This window comes from Hyperoodon ampullatus, assembly GCF_949752795.1.
Source record: "Hyperoodon ampullatus genome assembly, chromosome: 3".
Lineage (NCBI taxonomy): Eukaryota > Metazoa > Chordata > Mammalia > Artiodactyla > Ziphiidae > Hyperoodon > Hyperoodon ampullatus.
This window is the reverse complement of record NC_136916.1, coordinates 30,966,173-30,993,210: the sequence shown is the minus strand read 5'-3', so window position 1 is coordinate 30,993,210 and position 27,038 is coordinate 30,966,173. Positions and strand designations below refer to the sequence as shown.

Here is a 27,038-nt window from a genome sequence, read left to right as displayed (position 1 = left end):
CTGTCTCCATCGTGATCTCCTCCTCCATTCAAGGGTCTCTCCCCTGGAGGGTTCTCTCCCCTGGCTTCAGCCCTACGCGGTCTCTACATACACAGACACCTGTAGCCCCGAGAATGTTCGGAAGTTCACCACTCCAAGTGTGACTCGGGGGGCCGGGCTGTCGTAGGGCGAAGACTGGGGCAGCGATCTCAGGCCCAGAGCCTCTGTCCCATGACCAAAGGGATGGACACTCTGCCCCTGGACACCTGGGTGTGCATGATACACAGTGTGGCCTTTCAAATGTGCCCACATGCACATAACCCATCAAGAGCTAGCTTTACTCACTTAAAAAGAACACAGGGCCTCCCTGGTGGCGCAGTGGTTGAGAGTCCGCCTGCCGATGCAGGGGATACGGGTTCGTGCCCCGGTCTGGGAGGATCCCATATGCCGCGGAGCGGCTGGGCCCGTGAGCCATGGCTGCTGAGCCTGCGCATCCGGAGCCTGTGCTCCGCAACGGGAGAGGCCACAACAGTGAGAGGCCCGCATACCACAAAAAAAAAAAAAAAAAAAAAAAAAAAAAAAAAAAAAAAAAAAAAAAAAAAAAAGAACACAAAAGTACAAGATGAGTCTTTCTACTGCTTGCGTGATGTGAGTTCTGGGAGGTTCCTCATGTCCAAACCTGGCAGCCCATCCCCTCCCCCCCCATGCTCCGCCCTTGTGTTGAGGGAGGGTCCCCAGCCAGGCTCCCTGCTTCCTGTATGGTGCCCCCACTGGGCTCCCGAGGGCTCTTTCAGGCCAACAGACTCAGATCAACACCACCTTCGGTGACCCTGACTTTGACTCGCAGGGAGCTGGGGTGGGGTTTTTGGTTTCTTGCTCTGAAAGCTTAGAGCCAGATGCAAACGGATCCACCCCATTCCTGGCCACTGGCTTCGCAGTCGGGGTGGCAAAGGGTAGAGCAAGAGTGAGACCCGCTCCCATCCCCGGCCCCTCTCCCCACTCCAAGCCCTCCCTGCATCGATGCAATGAAGGGACCCGTTCCAGACTCCAGCCGGGATAAAGCAGCTGCCCTGGGGCGACGACCCATGTCTCCATGTGACACAGGGGAGGAGGGGCTGGCAGGACTTCTGGACGCCCACACCCACTCGACAGTCCACTCGACAGGCGGTGTGCAGTGCTCACTCGGGACCGAGGGGGAATACATCACTCCTTGTTGAAGGGTCTGCAACGTGAGCCCACCTCAGTGACCCTGCTCCACTGCCAGGACCCTGGGGCCGGAGCCGGGCCCGCTGCAAACTCCCCTGGCTGTCCGGGTTCCCACGCTGCCCCCTTGCCAGAGCACCGGGGTCACAGACCTGCCCCGATGCCCAGAAACCTGTGCCCACTGCTCTCATTTATCTTAGAAGGTTACACTGTTTACATTCTCCGGTAAGCTTAATGAGTAAAATGACCATTTTCTATATATTTACCAACCTATAGCAGAGTCTGGCTTGGAAACAGCACTCAGATCCAATCCCCACTGTCCGCAAATGAGAAAAACGATGCTCAGAGAAGGTGAAGAATTAGCCAAGTCTTTCTTCAGTCAGTCCACAGACTTTTTCTTAATTATTAAAAAAAAATTTTTAATTGAAGTATAGTTGATTTATAATGTTGTGTTAGTTTCTGGTGTACAGCACAGTGATTCTGTTTATATATATATAATACATATATAAATAATCTTTTTCAGATTCTCTTCCATTATAGGTTATTTTAAGATACTGAGTATAGCTCCCTGTGCTACACAGAAGCTCCTTGTTGTTTACCTATTTTATACACAGTAGTGTGTATCCACTAAACCCAAACTCCTAATTTATCTAGTTCTTAAAGGCTGGGTTGGTCCAAACCACCCCGGAACTCATGTGACATTTCACATCTGCATTTTTCAAGATGACTCTGGCCAATGTGTGAGGGGCAGACGGGGGGACAAGAGTGGACGTGAGAAGCCAGGTAGGGGCCATGGGAATGATCTGGAAAAGAGACACACATGGGGGACAGACATAGATACTTGAGAGGAAGAGTCAACAGGACTCGGGGACCGACAAGACGCGGGTTAGCTGCTTTGAGGAACCGGGTGGGTGGGGAGTGGGGAGTGGTGAAAGCACCCCCGAGACCCAGGAAAAGACACCTGCATGCAGGGAGGATGAGGAACTCGGGTGGGGACTCCCGAATTTGGTGCTGAGACTCGTCCAAGTGGAGATGGGAAGGGGGCAGTGGGTGTCTCAGAGGAGGGAGAGAACGGTCTCAAGTGCGAAGAACTCTGTGAGTGAACCAGGCGCCCACTGGTGCAGGGAGAGAGGAGCCCCCCTGGGAGGTGTAGCCCACCTGGGCATATCCCCATCCTGAAGGGTCAGCCCTGCCCTCGGCGAGTCTGTGGCAGAGGTGGACCTCAGGGGACAAGGCAATGTCACCAACCCCGGCGAGCATAGTACTGGCCCTGCTGCCTCTGCCCCCACCTCACCTCATCCTGGGGGGTGGTCCTGAGGATCCTGAGCCTGGGCCACGGTCTGCACAGCCCCCGCTGCAGACGCTCTGACCTATCATCTCATCTAGGGGCGTCTCTCTGCCTCCACTGAGGGGCCCTCACTCCGAGCTTCCTTTGACACACCTCACATGTACACAGAAACCTCCAGACGTCTTTATCCCACACACGGGCCACAGGAAATCTTGGGCCCAATCATTTAGATGAGAGGTCAGCAAACCGTGGCCCGTGGGTCAAACCTGGCCTGCTGTGTTTTTGTGAACAAAGTTTTGTTGGGACACAACTACACCCATTCACTTATGAAGTGGGTAGGGCTGCTTTCACACTGCAGTGGCAGAGTGGAGTCCCTGCAGTGGAGATCACCCCGCCCACAAGGCCTGAAATACCTACTGCCCTGGACAGAAAGGTTTCCTACCCTGGTCTAGGACACTTGCTTCCCCAGCGATGCCTTGTGGCTCCTGCATCAGACTGCAAAGCACGAAGGGTGAAAGGGCTCCAGCAGCCCTCCGAGAGGGGGGTCTCATCCACCCACGTGGCGTCTGCCATGTGCAGTGGGGTGAGATGCCAATGTGCTGTGTCCCTTCTCGGGGACCCTTTCTCCTTAATTTCAAAAAGAGTCTTTTAATTGTTCAAAATTGCACAAAATATCACACTATGGTAATACTGAGTCACTGGGGTTACTCTACAATAGATGAACGGCATACCGTTTCCAGAAACGAGAAATCAAAGGGCGCTCGGGTAAAGGGACGGGGGGGCAGGGGGGAGAACAATAGGACCAGGTGATGGGCTCCAAAGTGACTAAACGTGATGTTTCCACAGCAAAATACACTAGAAAACAATAAACCAGAGGCCAGAGGGAGCCGGTAGGGGGCAGGGGTTGCAGAGGCTGGGGTCCCCGCAGCCACAGCTGCGTCTCCAGGGCAGAGGAAGGGGCTTTGAAAAGACTGGCTGCTCAGGGACCCAAGTAGCCTCTTCGCTCCAGCTTCTCAGGGTTCTTCTCTTACCCCCAGAAGGCTTTCTGCCTCCCCCTCCTGACGGCGTCCTGCTGGATGGAAAAACCCTTCAACGTGTCCTCCGTTTAGCAACACAGTGCTTAAGACTAAAACAATCTTCAGGCCTTTAAGCTTTGCTCTCAGTAGATAAAGGGAAGCTCCCAGCACTGAGAGATTCCTTTTCTCTCGTAACAAAGCCTGGTTTTCATGACTGTTGTCTCTCCAGAGACTCAAGGAAGTCGGTGTTGGGACTCAAAGCTGAGGAATGAGTTCTCTGTTCTAAAGGGTACCTTCTCTTACCCTAAAGCCATGAATGTCCTCAAATGAATGGGTGAAAGAGCTGCCGGGTAACATGGTTTACAGGAAGTTTAAAAATGGGTCCCTTTAAATTCTCAGAAATATTGTTCTTGCAATAACTAGAGTGAGGGCCAGAAAGTTGACACCAGGCAGTGGAAAGAGGGGTGCAATGCAACTTGGGGAGCTAGCCCAGGATGCAAGGGAGGCAGCTCTGCCATCCAGTCCCAGACTGTGTGAGCTGCTCCCCCTGAAGTTCTCTGCCAAGGCAGCTAATCTGGGTGCCAGAGAAGAAAAAGAAGACCACTGAAAGATATGAAAAAAGTTAAGCTCAGTTAATGGTGAAGGAACCAGAGGGAAGATTCTGGATCAGTGTATATGCGAGAGAAGGCTTTGGAGATGAGCCCCCAGACCACAGGTCCCAAGGGCAAAAGCAAGACACGGGACCCAAAGAGCAGGTGACTACAGTCTGTCTGCAGAACTACAGATGGGCCTCAGACCCCCAGACCCCCTGGCCTCAACCCAGACTTACAGCACTGGTGTATGCTCTCAGGCAGAAACCAAAAGAATGCTGTACGCACCAAAGAAATGAGCTTCCTGCCTCGCCTGTTTCCAAAGCGAGAATTCACACCCCAGAGCAGACGCTCTCTCAAGCACATGGGAGGAGAGTTCCCACCCAACATCCAAAGGTGAAGCTGCCAGGTGACCTGCTTTGCCCACACCTAGAAAAAGCGAGGTCAAGCCCCTGTTCAATGGGTAGGACAGGAAAGTCAAGGAAAACATGCCAAGCATGTTTCATGAATCAGCTAGTCCCTCAATGATAAACCCCAAAGGACACCAAGAACAATCAGACCATTAGAGAAAATCAAACCCACAGAAGAGGCAGATTCAGAAGAAAAAAATAGAAAAATGCTAGAGCAAACAATTCAAGAATAAGAAGAAGCCTTCCTGACTTAATTAGTACCCTCAGGCAGAAATGGAAAATAATGCAAACAGAAAATAAGAGGAATACTAAGAAAAATTAGCAGAAAAGATGAAAGACAGCATCACAATCTTAACTATGGTTACTGTATCAATACAGGGTTCATCTCCCCCGGGGTGGTTACCACCCTGTGCTGGTGTCCAGAGAGGCTTGGAACCAGGGTGCAGACAGCCAAATCAGAATGAAATGCAGAAACTTGCAACTGATGTTGACCCATGCTGGGGTCCCAAACAGAGCAGGGGCAACCTACACCACTTTGTCAGATGGTTTATAGAAAATGTTTGCACCTGTTCTCTAGGTTTTTGTTTTTGAACCCGGTAGCCTCGTTTTGGCTCTGTAATCAGAAGGATAGAAAAGACCCCTCCTCAGATGAGACAGTTGCTCTCAAACATCTTAGCGCTTCACAATTCAAAGTGCGTCCTGTGTGGCAGAGGAAGGCCCCTGGCTGGGGGGTGGGGGGGTGTCCAACTTCTGTGATATCTGCTTCCCTTGCCCTTCAGAAAAGCCTTGGGATTGACATGTACACACTACTACACTTAAAATGGGTAACCAACAAGGACCTACTATAGCACAGGGGACTCTGCTCAATATTATGTAACAACCTAAATGGGAAAAGAATTTGAAAAAGAATAGATATGTGTGTTTGTATAACTAAATCACTTTGCTGTACACCTGGAACTAATACAACATTGTTAATCAACTATGTTCCAATATAAAATAAAAATTAAAAGAAAAAAGAAAAGAAAAGGCTTACTCAAGTGCAGCCTGCAGACCCCCAGGGAGTCCTTTCCATTGGCCAACACTGCCGCTGCTGCAATTATTTTTTTTTCATTTAAAATTTCAATACCTGGTCCAGAAGGTGAAGCTGAAGAAATCTCTCAGAGGATAAAGTAAAAAGTAGTGGCATGGCAAATAGGAGAGAAAAGTTAAGATGCCCAGAAGATGAACCCAGGAGGTCAAACAGCCAACAAACAGGAGTTCCGAGAAAATAGAAATGAGGAAATAATCGAAGAAAAATATTTCCAGTATCAAAGAAGGGACACACTGAGTGCCTAATTCCCTTCACGAAATACTGTGAAATAATCAGGACACCAAGAATCAAGAGTAGACCCTAGAAGCTCCCAGAAAGGAAAAACAGGCTAGGTCACCAATGAAAGAAGATGAATCAACACAGGATCAGACCTCTCGTCAGTGACATCTGATATGAAGACAATGGCGTACCTGCCACCAAAGAAGTAACAACAGGGGACTTCCCTGGCGGTCCAGCGGTTGAGACTTCACCTTCCATTGCAGAGGGTGCAGGTTCAATCCCTGGTCAGGGAGCTAAGAGCCCACAAGCCTTCCGGCCAAAAAACGAAAATATAAAACAGAAGCAATATTGTAACAAATTCAATAAAGACTCTAAAAATGGTCCACATCAAAAAAAAAATCTTAAAAAAAAAAGTAACAACAAAAAGGTTGAAAATATTTAACTCCGAGTAATGGGGAAGGCGGGAGATAAGGGTTCGATTTAGCACTTCGATTTGCACCCTTCCATGCTGTTTTAATTTTAATTTCCATGAAATTAAGTCAATAATACTTTTATCATCATCATCACAATCACCATCAAAAAACATAGAGAGATACATTGCGTACTTTCACCAGAATATGTGATATCACCGCTCTTTCTCTTAAACTCTGATTTTATGCCTCTCACCTGAGAGGCACACCATCTGGACCACAGGTAACAGTCACAGGTGTAACTCCTGAAGTCACCGGGCAGGTGCCTTGCTTAGGGGCTTTCTGGTTTTTTGTTTCATTTTCTTTTGGTTTTTGTTATTCTTTATACAGAAAAAAGATAAAGCATCATATATATATACACACACATACATATATATGTATTATATTTACACATTCTCTTTTTTCAAAGAGGAAGTCAATCTTGAGAAGCTATTTACCACTAGTTATGACAGACTCCAGCTCTGTTAATCCACTCATACCTCTTGGGTGTTATTTCCTCATCTTTAAAAGGGTCAGCTCTGAGCCTCACCCTCACACGCTGCCTCGGCACCAAAAGGCAATGACAAGCATGGAGAGAGGCCCCGGGGACACCAACGCTGAATTTAATGAATTGGCAGGTGAAAAGCAGATGCTTTGACTTTTTCTGAGACTGGGTCAAATGTTAGTTTCTACAAAGGCAGTGTCCCTTAGTGAACAGTTGTAAAGAGCTCTGTGGGGTATGATTGAAAAAAAAAAAGATGTATTCTTTTTTAAATCACAAGATTCTGATGCGTATATGCTCTTTATTATATGTATTATACTTAATATACATATATAGTATATGCTGCTTATTAACATGTTAAACAGGGACCATTCTCAGAGTCCTTTCAAATTCTGAGGGTTCCAAAAATGTATTTCAAAATCACTATTTGTATCACTATCAAAGCCATTAGCTACAATTTCTCATTATAGATGAGAAACAACACTCATCATTACGTCACATCAATGTTTTTCAAAGAAAAAGTTGCTTTTTCATGAGGTCCTAAATTCTCTATACTTTTTCTGTAAAAGGATGAGCTGAAATTTTAAGGGTTTATCTTCGAACAATTAAGTTGCTTGTCTCTGTGTTAGATAATTACGTAATAGGCTCGGTAGCTGCTGATACAAAAGAAGTAGTTTATTTACATTTATCATGTACTTGACTGAAGGCCTCCCCCTCCCCCCAAAATGCCGATATCCCCAATTCCTGTGGGCTCCACCTCACTTTACTGCACCCTCTAAGTGAAACAGGACACTTTCATCATCACTTCGATGTAGAGGAGGTAAGAGCAGGCCATAATGATCAACTGAAGCTATCAAGGTTAGGTGGGTAAAGTGCCTAAATGCAGAAGCAGAATTCAGGCAGGCCTGAGCCTGGGCATGCCAGGGACAGTGGGCCTGGAAATCTCACCTTCCCTAGGAATTATACCTGGTCGCTGGAAAGGAAGGTCTCAGGGCTGCAGTTGGTCAGCACACAGGCAGGCGTGCCTCCAGAGCCTCCAGAAAAGCGAACAGGAGCCATTACGCATATGGCCCCTGTGGGGAAGGTAAAAGGAGTTCTCCCAGGACCGGAGGGTCCTCACCTCATCAGGCAAACTTCTCAGCAGAGGGTGTGGTCCTGCGGGCTGGAAGGCAGCCCTGTCATAGCCGCCTCTGCACCTTTCCTGCGGCCCACCATCTCTCCCTCCATCACTGTCACCCCAAAGCCAGCTCTGCAAGGGCGAAGTGCTCGCATGTGGTTTGAACTCATCAACAAATATGGAAATAATACAGAGTCGTCTTAAGAACCCATCACCAGCTTTATTATATCTTCCTGACTGCAATAAGACCATAGGATACACTACTTTTTGAACTTTGCAAGATTCAAATTCAAACTTATCCAATAAAAGACTGAAATCTGAAGCAAAAGAAAGTTCTCCCTCACATACTCAAATTACGTAGACTACATAACGTTCAAAGTCTGTTTTCTTTTTTTTTTTTTTTTATTAGTTTCTGCTTTATAACAAAGTGAATCAGTCATACATATACATCTGTTCCCACATCCCCTCCCTCATGCATCTCCCTCCCTCCCACCCTCCCCATCCCACCCCTCCAGGCGGTCACAAAGCGCCGAGCTGATCTCCCTGTGCTCTGCGGCTGCTTCCCACTATCTATCTACCTTACGTTTGGTAGTGTATATATGTCCATGCCTCTCTTTCCCTTTGTCACAGCTTACCCTTCCCCTTCCCTGTTTTCTTTTGAACTCATCTTTCACAATGAATCAGGGACACAGAAAAGTTCCAAAGGTTTCATCCTGTGGGGTTTGCAGGATAGGAGGTGAGGGGGTGGCCAAACTAAGGGATGAGAAACTACAAAGAAACCATTTGGCTTGAAGGAGGAGGCTAGCAGTGATAGCCGTCATTCAACTGGGTGCGCTAATAGAACACTGAGATGTCAATCGGTTGTGAAAGATCAAAACATAACTATTAGGAGAAGGGAGAGGCACAGGAGAAGGGGTGTGGGGAATGGAATAAAAATCAAAATGGGCAGAAGATCTAAATAGACATTTCTTCAAAGAAGACATACAGATGGCCAAATAGCACATGAAAAGATGCTCAACATCACTAATTATTAGAGAAATTAAAATCAAAACCACAATGAGGTACCACCTCACACCGCTCAGAATGGCCATCGTTAAAAAGTCTACAAATAACAAACGCTGGAGAGGGTGTGGAGAAAAGGGAACCCTCTTGCACTGTTGGTGGGAATGCAAACTGCTACAGCCACTACGGAGAACAGTATGGAGGTTTCTTAAAAAACTAAAAATAGAATTAGCATATGATCCAGCAATCCCACTCCTGCACATATACCCAGAGGAAACTATAATTCGAAAAGATACATGCACCCCAATGGTCATTGCAGCACTATTTACAGTAGCCAGGACATGGAAGCAACCTATATGTCCATCACCAGAGGAGAGGATAAAGAAGATGTGGTACATATATACAATGGAATATCACTCAGCCATAAAAAAGAATAAAATAATGCCATTTGCAGCAACATGGATGGACCTAGAGATTATCATATTAAGTGAAGTGAGTCAGACACAGAAAGGCAAATATACGATATCGCTTATACGTGGAATCTAAAAAAAGGGTACAAATGAACTTATTTACAAAACAGAAGTAAAGCCACGGATGTAGAAAACAAACTTATGGTTACCAGGGGATAAGGGGAAAAAGGATAAATTAGGAGATTGGGATTGACATATACACACTACTATATATAAAATAGGTAATAAGAACCTGCTGTATAGCACAGGGAACTCTACTCAATACACTGTAATGGTCTATATGGGAAAAGAATCTAAAAAAAAAGAGTGCATATATGTATATGTATAACTTTGCTGTATACCTGAAACTAACACAACATTGTAAATCAACTATACTCCAATAAAAAATTTTTTTAAAAAGCAGCTTGAAAAGAGATATGTGTGCACCCGTGTTCATAGCAGCATTATTCACAATAAGCCAAAAGGTGGAAGCAACCGAAGTGTCCATCAACAGAAGAACGGAAAAACAAAATATGGTCATCCATACAACGGAATATTATTCAGCCTTCAAAAGGAAGAAAATCCTGATGCGTGCTACCACATGGATGAATCTTGAATATGTTATGCAAAGTGAAATAAGCCAATCACAAAGGAAATACAACTGTATGATTCCATTATGCAAGTTGCCTGAAATAGCCAAATTTACACAGACAGGAAGTAGAAAGGTGGCTGCCAGGGGCTGGAGGTAGGGAAATGAGGAGTCAGTGTTTAATGGGGACAGAGGTTCAGTTTTGAAAAAGTTCTGGAGAGGATGGTGGTGATGGTTGCACAATCGTATCAATGTTCTTAATGCCACAGACCTGTATGCTTAAAATGGTTAAAATCATGAATTTTATGTTATGTGTATTTTACCACAATTTTAAAAATACATATTTTTTTAAAAATTAATTTTATCAATCCAGCAAAAAGAAAACTGAAAACAGTAAAGTATAATAATAAAGTCAAAAGGAATGACTAAATCTATCACACATCTTAATAAATGGGAATGGCCTAAATTCCCTGAGCTATCTAACTTAGAAAGAACAAATCTTTCCTATGCTAGTCCGCAGAAAAATACGGAAAGCTCACCAATTTATGTTACAAAGCCAGCATAACATAACAAGGTTTAATAAAGATAGTGTATGCTTGTGTATATGTGTGAACGCACAAACTCCAGACCAATTTTGTATGTGGCTATAGAAGCAAACATCTTAATATTACAGCACATGGATTCTAACAATATGTTAAAAGAATAAGTGATAAGGATGATTCCAGAAAGCCAAGGATAATTCAACATTAGGAAATCTATCAACATACTTCAGTACGTCAATTACTGAAAGAGAAAAACCAAGAGATTACATAAATAGATGACACCTGAAAAATTCAGCAGTCATTCCTTGTAAGAATTCTAAACAGGAAACTACCTAAGTTTGACTTTTAAATTCCTAATTTGAATACTGGACTAGAGAGCAGGTGAGGGAAATATTTATAAAGAACATTCTGGGGACAACTGGCAAAATTTGAATATGGACTGTGAACAGTGTTGTATCGATGTTAATTTCCTCATGTTTATGGTGGCTTCATGTTTATGTGATGCCTATTTAGGAAATATACACTGGAGTATTTAGGGGCAAAGGGGCATGCAACGTTCTCTCCAGTGATTCAGAAAATATATGTAGATGGAGGTATCAATCAATCAACCAATTGATTGTTCAGGGGGTTTGGGGGTCTGGAAACAACAAAATGAAAGGGGCAAAATGTTAATAATTGGTGAATCTGGGTTAAGGATATATGGCATTTTTTGTACTTTTTTGCAACTTTTCTCCAAGTTTGAAATTACAGCAAAATTTAAGTCATCAAAATTCCCTACCTATTAAGAAATAAAAGCAATGAAACTAAAGCTTTTCCCAGTAAACTCAAGAGCAAGACATGAATGCTTCCTTTCACAGTATCATTCAAACTGAAGATTCTGATTAATGCAATAAGGAAAGGAGTAAGCAGCATATGACAAATATTGAGATATGAAAACACTGAATATAAAGAAACAATTATTTATAGATGATATGGATGTAGAAATGGAAAGCACAAGACATTTACTTTAAAAAGTAGAATAAATAATTTCAAAATAAGAGAGAAATAAAAGTCAACAGTTTCTCTGTATAGGAGCAGTTAAGTCCTGGAGAAGGGGAAATTTCAAAGACAACACAAACCAACACCACAAAAGCTTGGAGCACATTTGACAAGAAAGGTACAGCAGCCATAGGACAGAGGGTTAGAACACTTCACCTGCTCAAATATTTAACATTCATATTAAAAACATTAATCACTGAAGCAAAATACAAAGATACAACATTACATTGTATCACGAATAAGCAAGAATATATGAATCCTACCTTGCCTGGTACCAAGAGTGAGGCCTCAGACATAGAGAACAGACCTGTGGTTGCCAAAGGGGAGGGGGATAGGGGAGGGAAGGATTGGGAGTTTGGGGTTAGCAGATGCAAACTACTATACATAGGATGGATAAGCAACAAGGTTCTACTGTATATATAGCACAGGGAACTATATTCAATATTCTGTAATAAACCAAAATGAAAAAGAATGTGTATATGTGTAAAACTGAATCACTTTGCTGTACAGCAGAAATTAACACAACACTGTAAGTCAGCTACACTTCAATTTAAAAAGAGAGAGAGAGAGAGAGGCCTGCTTTCTTTTTATTTGAATTTGCCCTGTATATCTTTTCCAGTCCTTTTATTTTTAGCTTTTCTAAATCTCTTCATTTTAACTCTATCTCCAGATTTACTTTGTTAAGTCAACCTGAAAAACTTTTTAAACTAGGTGAATTAAGCCCATTTATATAATGTTAGTACAGTCTGGATGTGTGGCATCAGCTTTGCAGATTTTTAGCCTTATATTTAAAACACTGACGCACAAACTCAGTCTTTTCGTCCGTGGGCTGCAGTGTGCTTGCTTCTCTCTCTGTGTTTCTGTAGGTACGTAGGAAGGATTTGGTTCTAGTTGCTCCTTTTATGTTACTACCTTATATAACTCCCTTAGCACCCTCCACTTTTAGACATTATTACCTCCCTCCTATGAGCAATAATGTAATTAGCTAGTAATTGCTTCTTCATCTCCCCCCCACCACCTCCCCCTCCCCCCCACCACCCCCCTCCCCCCCCACCACCACCCCTCCCCCCCCACCACCACCCCTCCCCCCCCACCACCCCCCCTCCCCCCCACCACCCCCCTCCCCCCCACCACCTCCCCCTCCCCCCCACCACCCCCCTCCCCCCCACCACCTCCCCCTCCCCCCCACCCCCCTCCCCCCACCACCTCCCCCTCCCCCCCACCACCCCCCCTCCCCCCCACCACCCCCCTCCCCCCACCACCACCCCCTCCCCCCCCACCACCCGCTCTTCCTAAAGCATCCATTTTAGCCACTAGTATTCAATCTGCTGTTAATCTGTATGGTCTTCAATAAACTTAACCTTCCACTTCTTGCTTTGTCAGTTTCGAGAGACATTTTTCCATCCTAGCTCACCCCAATGTGCCAATTAAGGAGCTGATTTTACTTCTCCCTCATCTCCTCCCATTTATTTTTCTAGCTGTATGGTTCCACATAACCCGAACGTCTAATGCTATGTATTAGTCTGCCTCCCTTATTGCTATCTTTGAGTTTTAGTTCTACAGTGAAACCTAGTCCTTGTTCATCACTAGACCTTATGAAAAGCTTCACCATCATTGAACAATTTTCTGAAGCTCACTCTCTAGTAAACAATGAAAGGGCTCACTAGGGGGAACAGTCCCAGAGTTCTTGCAAATTCAAAACTCTATCTCTGTTTCTGCTTTGTAAATAAGTTCATTTGTATCATTTTTTTAATTTCACCTAGAAGTGATATCATGATATTTGTCTTTCTCTGTCTGACTTCACTTAAAGAATCTGAAAAAGAATGGATACATGTCTATGTATAACTGAATCACTTTGTTGTACACCTGAAACTCACACAACACTGTAAATCAACTCTACTCCAATACAAAATAAAAAATTAAATTTAATGAAACAAAACTCTATGTCTCTGGCCTTTACATTTAAAGGACAATTCTCTGAAGACAGGATGCTTGGCTCACAAAGGAAGCAGATTAAAAGCACTGAGGTTTTGTCCCAGGTGGAGGAAGCACACACCACCCTCTGTCTCCCACTGATTGCAGCCGTGGACCTGATGGGATGCAGAGAATAGACCACTGGGAAACTCAGAGCAAAACAGCAGGCAGATGGGTGGAGAGGGATGGAACTCCAGTTACCACCACAGTGGCAGAGGGTTGTCATTGCTCCCTCTTGAGCATGCATCCCCCAGCCAAAATGCAACACAGCCCGAAACCCACAATTGAGCATGCGGGCAGACAGACAGGGCCCGGGAGAAGCCCCCGAGCTCTGGCTCAAGGATTTGGAAATCGGCTCCCTAATGCCCTAAAAGAGTGAGCAAATCCCCCGTGTTTTTGCTTCTGGGTTTCTCTCTCTTCTCTCTGCAGCACTCTCACACCCCAGCACCCAAGCAACACCACAGCAGAAACAGGAGCTGGCAACGCACAGAAGACTCTTCCCCTTTGCTTGCTCCAGAGGAGGGGCTTGGTCCCAAGAGGGCAGGACAAAGCCTTGTTGCTGGTTCTCTCGCTTTGTCCCCCCACTGCATGGCCCCTAAGCAAGAAAAGGTAAAGCCCTAGCATTCTTTTGTTTATGTTTATTTTTATTTCCATTATTCCAGGATGTGGGTCAAAAAAGATCTTGCTGTGATTTACGTCAGAGTGTTCTTCCTATGTTTTCCTCTAAGAGGTTTTTTCGGGGTTTTTTTGCGGTACGCGGGCCTCTCACTGTTGTGGCCTCTTCCATTGCGGAGCACAGGCTCTGGACGCGCAGGCTCAGCGGCCATGGCTCACGGCCCCAGACGCTCCGCGGCATGTGGGATCTTCCCGGACCGGGGCACGAACCCGTGTCCCCTGCATCGGCAGGCGGACTCTCAATCACTGCGCCACCAGGGAAGCCCCTTCCTCTAAAAGTTTTATAGTGTCCGGTCTTACAAAAGGGACCTAATGAAACTTAAAACCTTTTGCACAGCAAAGAAAACCATAAACAAGACAAAAATACAACCCTCAGAATGGGAGAAAATATTTGCAAATGAATCAACAGACAAAGGATTAATCTCCAAAATATAAAAACAGCTCATGCAGCTCAATAACAAAAAAAACAAACAACCCAATCAAAAAAACAGAAGACTGAAACAGACATTTCTCCAAAGAAGACATACAGATGGCCAAGAGGCACATGAAGAGATGCTCAACATCACTAATAATTAGAGAAATGCAAGTCAAAACTACAGTGAGGTATCACCTCACACCAGTCAGAATGTCAATCATCAAAAAATCTACAAACAATAAATGCTGGAGAGGGTGTGGAGAAAAGGGAACCCTCTTGCACTGTTGGTGGGAATGTAAATTGATACAGCCACTGTGGAGAACAGTACGGAAGTTCCTTAAAAAACTAAAAATAGAATTACCATATGACCCAGCAATCCCACTCCTGAGCATATATCCAGAGGAAACCATAATTCAAAAAGACACATGCACCCCAATGTTCATTGCAGCACAATTTACAACAGCCAGGATATGGAAGCACCTAAATGCCCATTGACAGACTAATGGATAAAGAAGATGTGGTACATATATACAATGGAATATTACTCAGCCATAAAAAGGAACGAAATTGGGTCATTTGTAGAGACGTGGATGGACCTAGAGACTGTCAAACAGAGTGAAGTAAGTCAGAAAGAGAAAAACAAATATCGTATATTAACGCATCTATGTGGAATCTAGAAAAATCATACAGGTGAACCCGTTTGCAAGGCAGAAATAGAGACACAGATGTAGAGAACAAATGTATGGACACCAAGGGGGGAAAGGAGGGGGTGGGATGAATTGGGAGATTAGGATTGACATACATACGCTAATATGTATAAAATAGATAACTGATGAGAAGCTGCTGTATAGCACAGGGAACTCCACTTCGCTGTACAGCAGAAGCTAACACAACACTGTAAAACAACTATACCCCAATAAAAAAAAAAGTCATGCATTACTCCTAAAAAAAAATTTTTTTAAACAAACTTAACATTTACTTGAAAAAAAAAAGCCCTAGCATTCTTGGAGGACTGGATAAGAGAAGCCCCAGGGCAACAGAAAACATCAGGAAGATCACAGAGGGAGGAACTGCGGCAAGTGATCCCTGAAATTTGTTTATGAACTAGTGGGCTCATCCCTGCGGCGAAGACACGACCCTAAACAGAATCCTTTCTTGTTTTTTTAATTTTTATTGGAGTAGAGTTGATTTACAGTGTTGTGTTAGTTTCAGGTGTACAACAAAGTGAATCAGTTATACATAGACATATATCCACTCTGTTTTAGATTCTTTTCCCACATAGGCCATTACAGAATATTGAGTAGAGTTCCCTGTGCTATACAGAACTACAGGATAGATCACCACCCCAGAACCAGACTGGCCACTGGGCACTGTATGTGCAGGACAGGCTGAAAAGTACTGCAAAGGCTTTGAAAACTGGACTGACATCAGAATGACAATCCACAGAAGGCTGGGCTCAACATGGTTTAAATCGGAGAGAATGGATAGCCTGCTAACACAAAAACAGCAACATTCTTTTTAAAAAAATTTTATTGAAATATAGTTGATTTACAATGTTGTGTTAATTTCTACTGTACAGCAAAGTGATTCAGTTATACATATATAAATATATATTCTTTTTCAGATTCTTTTCCATTATGGTTTATCACAGGATATTGAATATAGTTCCCTGTGCTATACAGTATGACCTTGTTGTTTATCTATTCTATATATAATAGTTTACATCTGCTAATCCCAAACTCCCAATCCATCTCTCCCCCATGCCCCCTCTCCCTTGGCAACCACAAGTCTGTTCTCTATGTCTGTGAGTCTGTTTCATAGATAAGTTCATTTGTGTCATAAAAAATAGCAACATTCTTAATTGCATTTAAACAATGTACAGAGACTCACAACATAATATTCAAAATGTCCAGGATATAATCCAAAGTTACTCAGCCTACAAAGAATCAGGACTGTCAACTCCCAGGGGAAAACACAATCAATAATAGATCTTGGAATGATCAAAGACTTTAAAGCAGTGATGATAAAATGTTCCAGTAAATAAGAGCGAACATTTTGGGAATGAATGAAAAGCTACAAAAACTAAAAGAAAAAAGAAAACGAGTTGATATGAAAGGAAACCCATGGAAAGTTTTAAAACTGAAAAACAGAATAACCAAAGTAAAAAATTCACTGGGTGAGTTTAATAGCAGAATGGAGACAAAAGGAGAAAAAGTCAGTCAACTCACACGGGAGCAACAATTTAAATTACCATCGACTGCTCATCAGAGAATACAGCAGACAGAAGGAATTGAAAGAACATCTTGCATCTCCATTCTGCTTTTCATTCATTTCCAAGAACGTATAACTTGAGTGTGGCCATGGGGATAAACCGGATGGACCCAGGTTCAGGGTCATCCTATAGAATAATAAGGCTTATACTCTTTAAGACCATGGAAAACACAAAACACAAAGGAAGACTGAAGAGCGCAAAGAGAAATGAGACACACGCATATTCCTGGATAGGATCCTGGGCCAGAAAGTGGAAAGGAACACTATTTGGACAGTTGGTGAAATTGCAGTGGAGTCTATGAATCGGGTGACAGTGTTCTTTCAATGTTGATTTCCTAGTCTGGAGGAGTTTGTGCTGGTAATACAGAACAGTATCCTCGAGTGGGGGTGATACTCTGAAATTATTAGGGGTGATGGGGCATCACGTCTGCAGCCTGCTCCCAAAAAGGTCAAGAAAAAAACTAATGATAATGGATTTTTTTCCCCCCACTGAGGAAGAGAGACAGGGTACACAAGTGCAAGCCATGGGGCAAATACAGTAAAACGGTTACAATCAGGGAACTTAACTGAAGGGATACAGCACAGGAGTTCTCAGTTCTGTTCTATAACTTTTCTACAAGTTGGAAATTTCAACTTTTTCCCCCCAAAATTTACTTTTTAAAATATTGCTTTGGGCTTCCCTGGTGGCACAGTGGTTGAGAATCTGCCTGCTAATGCAGGGGACACGGGTTCGAGCCCTGGTCTGGGAGGATCCCACATGCCGCGGAGCAACTAGGCCCATGAGCCATAACTACTGAGCCTGCGCGTCTGGAGCCTGTGCTCCTCAACAAGAGAGGCCGCGATAGTGAGAGGCCCGCGCACCGCGATGAAGAGCGGCCCCTGCTTGCCACAACTAGAGAAAGCCCTCACACAGAAACAAAGACCCAACACAGCAATAATTAATTAATTAATTAATAAACTCCTACCCCCAACATCTTAAAAAATAATAATAATAATAAAATATTGCTTCACCTTTTCTAGCAAAGAATTTATTTGGCTATGAGAATTCCAATGCACAATACAAATGACTAGGACTTTTTATCTGGATGCCCAAAGGATTTTTTTCCTTATCTTTAACATTCATTATTTAACAGGGATATATCTCAATGTTGATTATTCTGCATTGATTTTTCCCCCCCAGTTACATGGTAGACACTTTCAAGTCTTCTTTTATTTTTAGGAGAGTTTTCTTGCATTATAGTTCTAAATATTTATTTTATTCCATTGCTTTATTCTTCCTGTTTTAGACACTCTAATTGTGTGTGTGTGTGTGTATATATATATATATATATATATATATATATATATCAGATCTCTTTTGCCTGTCTCCTATACTTTCTAATTCACTCTATCCCTTTCTTTATTGGCTACTGTTTTCATTTTTCTCCTTTTCATCCTGTATTTTTACTCCTGTGCTGTCTATGGAAACCATTTGCTCTTGTGTTCCTTCTGGACACAATTTAGTCTTCCTTCCTAAAATTCATTTTTTCCTAATTCTTTCCTGACATCAATCTGTTCTCATTTCATAATTTTCTGTTATCTAGCCATATCCTTTGTCGTTTCTAAATTTCTGCTGGATGTTACTCTTTCAAATTGTTTTTTCTTTTAGCTTATCTTGAAATATTAGTTTATGATTTTTCTGGTGTGCTCTCATTTTCTGTAGCACCATTATGTTCATTTTCATCATTTTCCTTTGAATCAATTTTGCATAAAGTTACCTAATGTTCCATTTTTTGTTCCCCATGTATGAATGAGGTGGATTTTCCTGATGTGAGAAGAGAAAGCTCCTAAAGAAGCGAGGATGGGCTAGACAGCTTTCCGAGCCGGGCTCTATGGATCTGTAAAGAACTCAAGTGTGAGATCTCTATGTATCCACTTACTTGCTTCTCAGAGTTAAATCCAGAACCCTCATAAAGCTCACTCCCACCCTGGCCCTTTGCTCCAGCTCTAGACCACCGAAGTCCTTAAATTCCAAGACCACACTCTCTGCTCGGCGTCTTCTCCTTTGCTGCTGGAGCAGTTTCTGAGATCTCTTTCCCCCGACCTGCACCGTCTGAACCTCCCCTGCCTTGCCGTCTGTGTTCCCGTCCTGCTCAGTTTGGTTTATGTTTCCAGTCATTCAGCTCAGGGTAAGGCTCTGACCTTCTAGGAGGAAAGACTCACTGTGCATTTCTCGGATGCTCCCAGGCTTGTGCTCCATGTCCCTGCACGGCTACTGTTCTCACCCACAACCAGAAGCCCCAGAGCACCTCTCCAGCGCCCACCCACTTTGCCGGTTGAGTAACTCGTGGTGATTTTGGTTCCCACAGCCTGTCAACAGCTCCCGTTCACTGCCCACCACCCACGACCCGCCTCCCCTGCTGTTCATCTGCAGCTCCGGCTGCTGCTGGTAGACTGGCTACATCGTCTATGTCCTGACCTGTGGGCGTCTCCCATCTTTCATCAACCTGTCCTCACTCAGCTTTTTCTAGGATGATCTTAGAAACTGGTTTACTTTTCAAAAGCAGTTTAGGGGAGACTGAAAATCTGTCCCCATGAATGCATCCCCATAAAAGATTTTTCTGAAAGGTATAAAGACAAAGGACAAAGAAATGAAGACGCAAACCATGTTCCTGAATTGGAAGTTTTCATATGATAAAACTGTCAGTACTTCCAAAATTGATCTGTCAATGTAATGCAATTGCAATCCAAATCCTAAGAGGGTTGGGCTTCCCTGGTGGTGCAGTGGTTAAGAATCCGCCTGCTAATGCAGGGGACACGGGTTCAAGCCCTGGTCCGGGAAGATCCCACATGCCGCGGAGCAACTAAGCCCGTGTGCCACAACTACTGAGCCTGCTCTCTAGAGCCCGTAAGCCACAACTACTGAGCCCATGCACCACAACTACTGAGCCTGTGCTCTAGAGCCTGCAAGCCACAACTACTGAGCCCGTGTGCCACAACTACTGAGCCCACGCTCCTAGAGCCTGTGCTCCGCAACAAGAGAAGCCACCGCAATAAGAAGCCCGTGCACCTCGCTTGCCACAACTAGAGAAAGCCCGTGCACAACAACGGAGACCCAATGCAGCCAAAAAATAGAATAAATAAATTTTTAAAAAAATCCTAAGAGAGTATTACTGGAAACTACTAATTTATGAGTAATAAACACAGATATTTTAAAGTTAATACAGAAGAAGAGCCAAGGCACTTTTGAAAAAGAAAACAGTATGGAGGGACCTGCCTGACCAAATAGCAAAACTCACCAGGATGTTGCCTTAATCAAAAGTATGCGGTATTGAGGGCTTCCCTGGTGGCGCAGTGGTTGAGAGTCTGCCTGCTAGTGCAGGGGACACGGGTTCGAGCCCTGGTCTGGGAGGATCCCACATGCCGCGGAGCAACTAGGCCTGTGAGCCACAACTACTGAGCCTGCGCGACTGGAGCTTGTGCTCCGCAGCAAGAGAGGCCGCGATGGTGAGAGGCCCGCGCACCGCGATGAAGAGTGGCTGGCCCCCGCTTGCCACAACTGGAGAAAGCCCTCGCACAGAAACGAAGACCCAACACAGAAAAAATAAATTAATTAATTAATAACTCCTACCCTCAACATCTTCTTTAAAAAAAAAAAAAAAAAAGTATGCAGTATTGACCCTAAAACAATGAAGAGAGTAAAGTTGTCATGGGATGTGACGTACAGCATGGCGACCATAGTTAACAACAATCCTGTACTGCATATTTCAAAGCTGCTAAGAGACTAAATTCTAAAAGTTCTCATCCCAAGAAAAAAGAATTTTGTCAACTACGATATATATGGTGATGAATATGTAAGTAGACTTATTGCATAAGTAGACTTATTGTGGTGATCATTTTGCAATACATACAAGTATCAGATCATTATGTTGTACGCTTGAAACCAGTATAATATTCTGTGTCAATTACATCTCAATGAAAAAAAAATAAAAGAGAGTAAAAGAAGCATAGGTACATAGGAACTTTGTCTGCAAGCAAATAAAGGTAGGCCCTTTTTTCATATCATATGCAAAACAAATTCTGGATGATGTAAAATTTGAATGTAAAAAATAAAATAAACACATTAGAAGGAAATGTAAAGGAACACAAATGTAAATGTAAAGGAACACAAACATTCCTTTACTAAGAAAAGAGCCCACACACTGCAGAAGAGAAAACTAACAGATTTGACTACATAAAAAGTTTTAAAATTTTATATATGGTAAAAGACACCAAAAATTAAGCCACATGAGAAATGAAAAACTGCAAGAAAACATTTGCAACATATGAGAGAAATAACCATGGAAAGTCAGATCAAGTGAAAACAATGAAATATTTTTTTCTTCATCAGAGGAATAAAATGTTAAGGAATGCTAACAGCCTGGGCTGGTAAGAGGGTGGCAAAAGGGCACCCTTGTGTCATGCTTCTGTGGGCAGGGATGACTGCAACCTTTTGTGGAATTAATCTGGCAATATCTAATGAAATTCCAAATTTGAATACCCTCTGACTAGCCATTCCACTTTGGGGAATTTATGCTCAGAAAACAAGCACTGGCCTCTAAGGCTAGATAAGCAGCATTGCTTATAGAGACACAGAACTGACACAGAGTATTCTCAGCAGGAGAAGAACTGAATAAATTATAAAAATTCATACTATGGACCCTTATGCAGTCATTAAAAATAATGGGAATAATAAGAATAATAAATTATGGCTGGGAATATTTATTATACACGAAATAAAAGAAAAAAAGAAGTCACGGAGTAAGGTGTGTGGTATGACCTCTTGTAAAAATTATTTAAAAGAAAAGAAACATATTCCACACATATACATAAATCCTAATATTTTTGTGATTGTAAAGGAAAGTACGGAAAGGTCACATGAAACAACACCATCAATGCAGGTTACCTATGGGTACAGAATTGGGATGGAAGAAGGCACTGTCGTCATTTTCTCTATACCCTTCTGTGTTTTCTGTTATTGCAACAAGCATCTGTTGCTTTTGGAGTATAGTGTTGCTTTTAAAGGGAAAAAAATACATACACACACGTGCATAAACAGTCAGCTCCTAAGGGCTATGTCTGGCTATGTCTTTATCAACACGTGTAACTGGCAATGTGGATAATTCACAGGGTACTTATTTGTCGCTGATGTCCTGGGCATGAAGAAAACTTCAAAGAAAAATAATGAGGCTGCCTCTATCAAAGGATACCTACTCAAGACCTCCACTAGTGCCAGAGGCAGCACTGTAGATTTCCTTCCCCTCCCCTTTAATTCCATTTTTAATATCTTTTATTACATATACTAAACTGTTTAGTCTATTCTATGATATAAGGTTCACTTAAAAAAAAAAACGAATTCGATGATCATTTAAAAAAACACACACAGCCCTGGTAGTCTTCTAAACTATTCATATAGATCATCATCTCTCAAAACGGGCCAAGCATTTATCCCTGGGGAAGTCAGCCCACCCCTAATTTCCAACTGGATGGCAGGGACCCAGAACAGGACCACCATTTGCAGGTGGTTCTCAAGTCACTGAAACAGCAGCTGCTCCCTGGCCAGACCTGCCGCCCCTCCCCGTTTCCAACCTTGCCAAGGACCCCCCAGCCCTGTCCCCAATCCTCAGACTTCCTCAATTTCCCTAATTTCATGTCTCCCCAAAGTGCTCTTGAATCATCACCTTTCTACACATATTTTGTGCTTTTCCTAAGAAACAGAGGTGTGTCCTCCCTGTGGAGGCTCTACCTTTGACCCTTTACAGCCTGCTCTATTCCACCACCCCACCCCCCATCAGCCTGTGCCTGGGGGGCAATTAAGTCTAATGGCTAGGACTGTGGCCTCACAAGTCAGAGCAACTAAGTGCAAACCTGCGTCTTTATTCCTGTCCTGCTCCTAGGTTCATCAGAACCATTTTTTTTTAGATTCCATATATATATGTCAGCATACAGTATTTGTTTTTCTCTTTCTGACATACTTCACTCTGCATGACAGACTCTAGGTCCATCCACCTCAGGGAGATCAGCTCGGTGCTTTTTAACCCCCAGAGGGGTGGGATAGGGAGGGTGGGAGGGAGGCGCAAGAGGGAGGGGATGTGGGGATATATGTATACATACAGCTGATTCACTTTGTTGTACAGCACAAACTAACACAACATTGTAAACTAATTATACTGGAAAAAAGATGTTAAAAAAAAAAAAAGTGCAAACCTGACATTGGCCAGGTGTGACCTTGGGCAGGCATGAAGGTTAATTTTATGTATCCACTTGACTAGAGGAAGGGGTGCCCAGATAGACAGGAAAGCATTATTTGGGGGTGTGTCTGAGAGGGTGTCTCTAAAAGAGATTAGCACTGAAATCAGCAGACTGAGGAAAGAAGGTCACCTTTATCCACGCAGATGGGCCTCATCCAAGCCAGTGAGGGCCTGAGTAGGACAAAAAGGCAGAACAAGGGCAGATTCACTCTCTCTGAGCTGGGACATCCATCTGCTCCTGCCCTCGACCATCAGCACCCCTGGTCCTCAGGCTTTGGGGCCAGGCTGGGAATTACACTATGGGCCCTCCAGTTCCTGGGCCTTTGGACTTGGACTGAATTATACCAGCAGCGTGCCTGGGTCTCCAGCTTGCTCATATGTATTTATTGGTTCTGTTTTTCTGGAGAACCCTGACTAATACAGCAAGTTCCTTAATCCCTCTTCACCTCAGTGGACTCTGCAGAAGCTGCCAGGACATCTCAGGGCTTAGGCCTAGCCCTGGAGACAGCCTTAGTTCTGCTGCATCCCACTGGCTAAGGCCAGTCAGAGGTCCAGTCCAAGTTCAAGTGCAGGGAACTGTGCAAGAGGAGGGGCGCCAGGGGCCACAGACGAAATGTGCTATCACAGCACGAAAAACATTCAGCTTAACACCTGGCACACAGTATGTGCTCAATAAATGTAAGCCGTTTTCTTGGGTATTGTTTTTTCTTCGATAAAGGAGAATTATTTTTACAATGGTTATTCACCATGGACACACCACAGAGAAGGCCTAGCAACCTAGAAAGTGCTAAAGAGACCACACCTCTTACTTCAGGAAATGCAGAGGAAACACAGGGCAGCCCTAAACCACGCAGAACAGATTTTGGTGTAAAGCCGGCCATCTTAGTCACCATTCGTAAAAGAAAACTATCCTTGCAAAGTGGTTTCCAGGTCCGGGCAGGCAGGCACATCCATGGCAAGGGGCCAGTGTTAGCGCCGAAAGCCACGCCAACATGCAGACTTGTCCCAATATCACTAGAACCAACCACCATGTCTGCAAAGGGCAGAGGTCATATGTAAAAAAATGGTATATACTGTTTGGAAAGAAGTGTAAAGGTGCATGTGGTAGATTCAGTTTCAAGAAAGAAAACTAGCACATGAAACAGTGGGTGTAAAGAGGCGGGGAGTGGGAGGTGGACGGAGAGCAGAATCTACAACCTCTACAACGTAAGCAGAGAATGTTGTTCACTGTTGTTCCCAGAGCCTAGAGGCACGTCTGCACTCAGCAGACACGTGTGGAATTATTCTGAATCGCAGGAAGTTAGGACTAATAGGTTATAGCTGTGGAAAGGAATAACCATGAATCACCCAAACTGAATCCATGGATTACCTATTTATTTAACTCTTTAGACTAAAATGCAGTGAATGTACATTTTTCACATAAACAGCTTTTCTACCGTTTTTGACGAGTGTTTTCCCTTTTAAGTTTATTATTAAAAGTCAGCTCTTTTCCCATGCCCTTTGAAAGTGCCAAAGCCACGTAGCTAGGACTAGGTGGAGAAGCAGAGGCCCAGGGAGAAGCCAGGAAGAGAAGCTCATTTACCAGTCTGCCACCTGTAGGCCGCTCCAGCAGACACAAACTCGCGCCCACTAGACAGACCACATGGAAACAATGCATACTAAATCATGCTAAAAATTGAGCTACAGAGGTAGGGAGACTGTATACAGGGGCCCGTTTTAATCATGACTTCTGGGTCTTGCTTCCAAACCCCTGTCTTTGATTTGAACACTGCGAGCTATGGCCTAATTAGCCATAGCTGATGTTCTAATCAGCTCTCCAAGACTCACCCCTGGTCTGAAATAAGCTTTGAAAATTAATACCCCCATTAGGATGAACCACCATACCTGTATCGATCAGGGTGTCACAGAGTCAGTTCTGCTCAGATCTCATTTTACCAGCTGGGCATCGGACTTAGAGAACAAAGGCCATTACAAAAGAACAACAACAACAAAAAGCGAAGCTGGACAGAATTTTTAAATTTCAAAACTCAACAACAAATAGCAAACATTCGTTACAAAGGCTTGGTTTGGATTGCTGGAGATGGAACTTAAACACACTGGGTTTACGGTTTAAACCTATAAGATGTACTCCAGCACCAGAAACCAAATGTAGTTACAGATGTCAAGAGTTCGCAGAACAAGTGCCTCTCTTTATAAAGACTGTCTGCTCTGCATCGATTATTACCGTTTCCATATGTCCGTTCTTTACTAATACAGGAAAAAACAACTTCAATCAAAAAATACCCCCCAAAATTAACTCTTGGAGACAATCATTTCCTTTAATGGGATTTCCTGGTGGCTTTGCTCCTATGGAGGTGTGTCAGCCACTGGATTCTCTAATTTGGGGGTCAAAATCCTGAAAATCGGTCACCCTCGCGGCGACGAAGCTCACTAAACACGCCCCCGACGCCGCCAGCATTCGCTCGCCCAGTCCCGCCGCCCGCTGAGCTCGCCGGTCCGTTCCCGCCAAACGCGGAACGCGCCAAGTCCTGGACGCCAAGCGCGTGGGCGGCCAAAGCGGGTCCGGCCGGTTCCCGCCGCCTCGACTGACCCGCGGCCCGACGCGACGCGCCCTGCTCCCCAGTGCCCGGCCAGAGCCGCCGCGGAGGCCAGGCGCACGGAGCCGCGGCCCGGCACCAGGCTCGCACCCCTGCTCCCGCCTCGCTCAGGGCCGCCCAGCCCGCCCGGCGGGTCCCCGGCCCCCGGGAAGCAGGGGGCCCCAGGGCGCAGCCGCCCGCCCTGGAGCGTACCCGCCGCCCACCCTCACCCGAAGGCCCCTCGGGTGGTCGCGGGCGCCTGGCTTCTGCTTCCTCGAAGAAAAGTTACTCCGGGACCAGCGCGATGGGAAAGGGAAAGCCACGCTCCCAGGGCGGCGAGCGGTAAGTCGGGTCCCCGGAGTTATCCTGCCCGAGTTTTGAACCGCACCCCGGGCTGCGGCAGCTCGCCCGGGCGCTTGCGCCCCGAACTTGGCGCCCGCGGGTTGGTGGGCTCGCCCCCGCCTGCAGCCCCGTGCGCGCCCGGCGCCAACACTCACCGAGAAGCCGGCCCAGAAGGGGCAGGAGTGGCGGACGCGGGCCGAGGTGGTGAGCGCCAGCGCGGCGAAGCTGACGGCCACGATGAGGCATCCGAGCGCCATCTGCGTGGCCCCAAGCGTCAGCACGATGCGGGAGCGGCCCGGGCCCTCGCGCAGGCGGGACAGGCTGCGGGGCAGCGCGGCGGGGCGCGGCGCGCGGGGACCGCCGGCCGGAGGCATCGCGCCCGCACGCCTCTCCTGCTCCCGTCCGGCCCCGCGCGCCGCCCCTCCTCACCGAGGGTCCGAGGCAAGTTGCTTCGGCTGCGGGGTTGGCCTCCCCGCGGGCCGCGGGAGCTGCGGCGGCAGCGCGCGGGGAGCGGGCCGGGCCGGGCGGGGAGCCGGGCACCCGCAGCCCCCGCCGGTGCCCGCGCCCACGCCGCCGCCGCCGCTCAGCAGGGCCGCCCGCCGGCCGCGCCGCGCCGCACCGCGCCGCGCTGCGCCCTCTCCCGCCCGCCCGGCGCGCTCCCCAGCTCAGGCGCGGGAGCGAGCCTCCGCCGCCGCCTCTGTCCCCGGGCGCGAGCTCCGGGGCCGGAGCTCGAGCCGGGACCGAGCGGGGCGGGCGTGGGCTGGCACAGGTGTGGTCGCAGCGGCTGGGCCTCGGCGCTCACGCCACTCGCCGCGGAGGGGAGTGGGGATCGCTGGCGCTTCAAGGGCGAGGGCGGCAGGCGGAGCCCTGGGCCAGCGGCGGGAAAGGGGCCTGGGAGCCGGGCCCGCGGCCCGGCCACGCCACAGGGGTCGAGCCGCCGCCTAGCCTGGGGCAGGCCCGGGGCGGGAGAGGGGCGCGCGTGGCGGAGACGGGGTCGGGAGGATGTGAATTCAGAGCGCTCGGTCCCAGGTAT

The 27,038-nt window shown here is 45.6% G+C and overlaps 1 protein-coding gene across 1 annotated transcript in view; it reads right to left on the bottom strand.

Moving 5' to 3' along the window:
• Positions 1–26,379, bottom strand: part of ENTREP2 (endosomal transmembrane epsin interactor 2) — a gene marked incomplete at both ends in the record, with an annotated part of 388,800 nt that extends 362,421 nt beyond the window's left edge. The window contains one exon of the mRNA XM_079699957.1: positions 26,161–26,379. Within this exon, the coding sequence (XP_079556083.1) occupies positions 26,161–26,379 (219 nt within the window). The remainder of the gene's footprint in view (positions 1–26,160) is intronic.
• Positions 26,380–27,038: the final 659 nt, after the last annotated feature.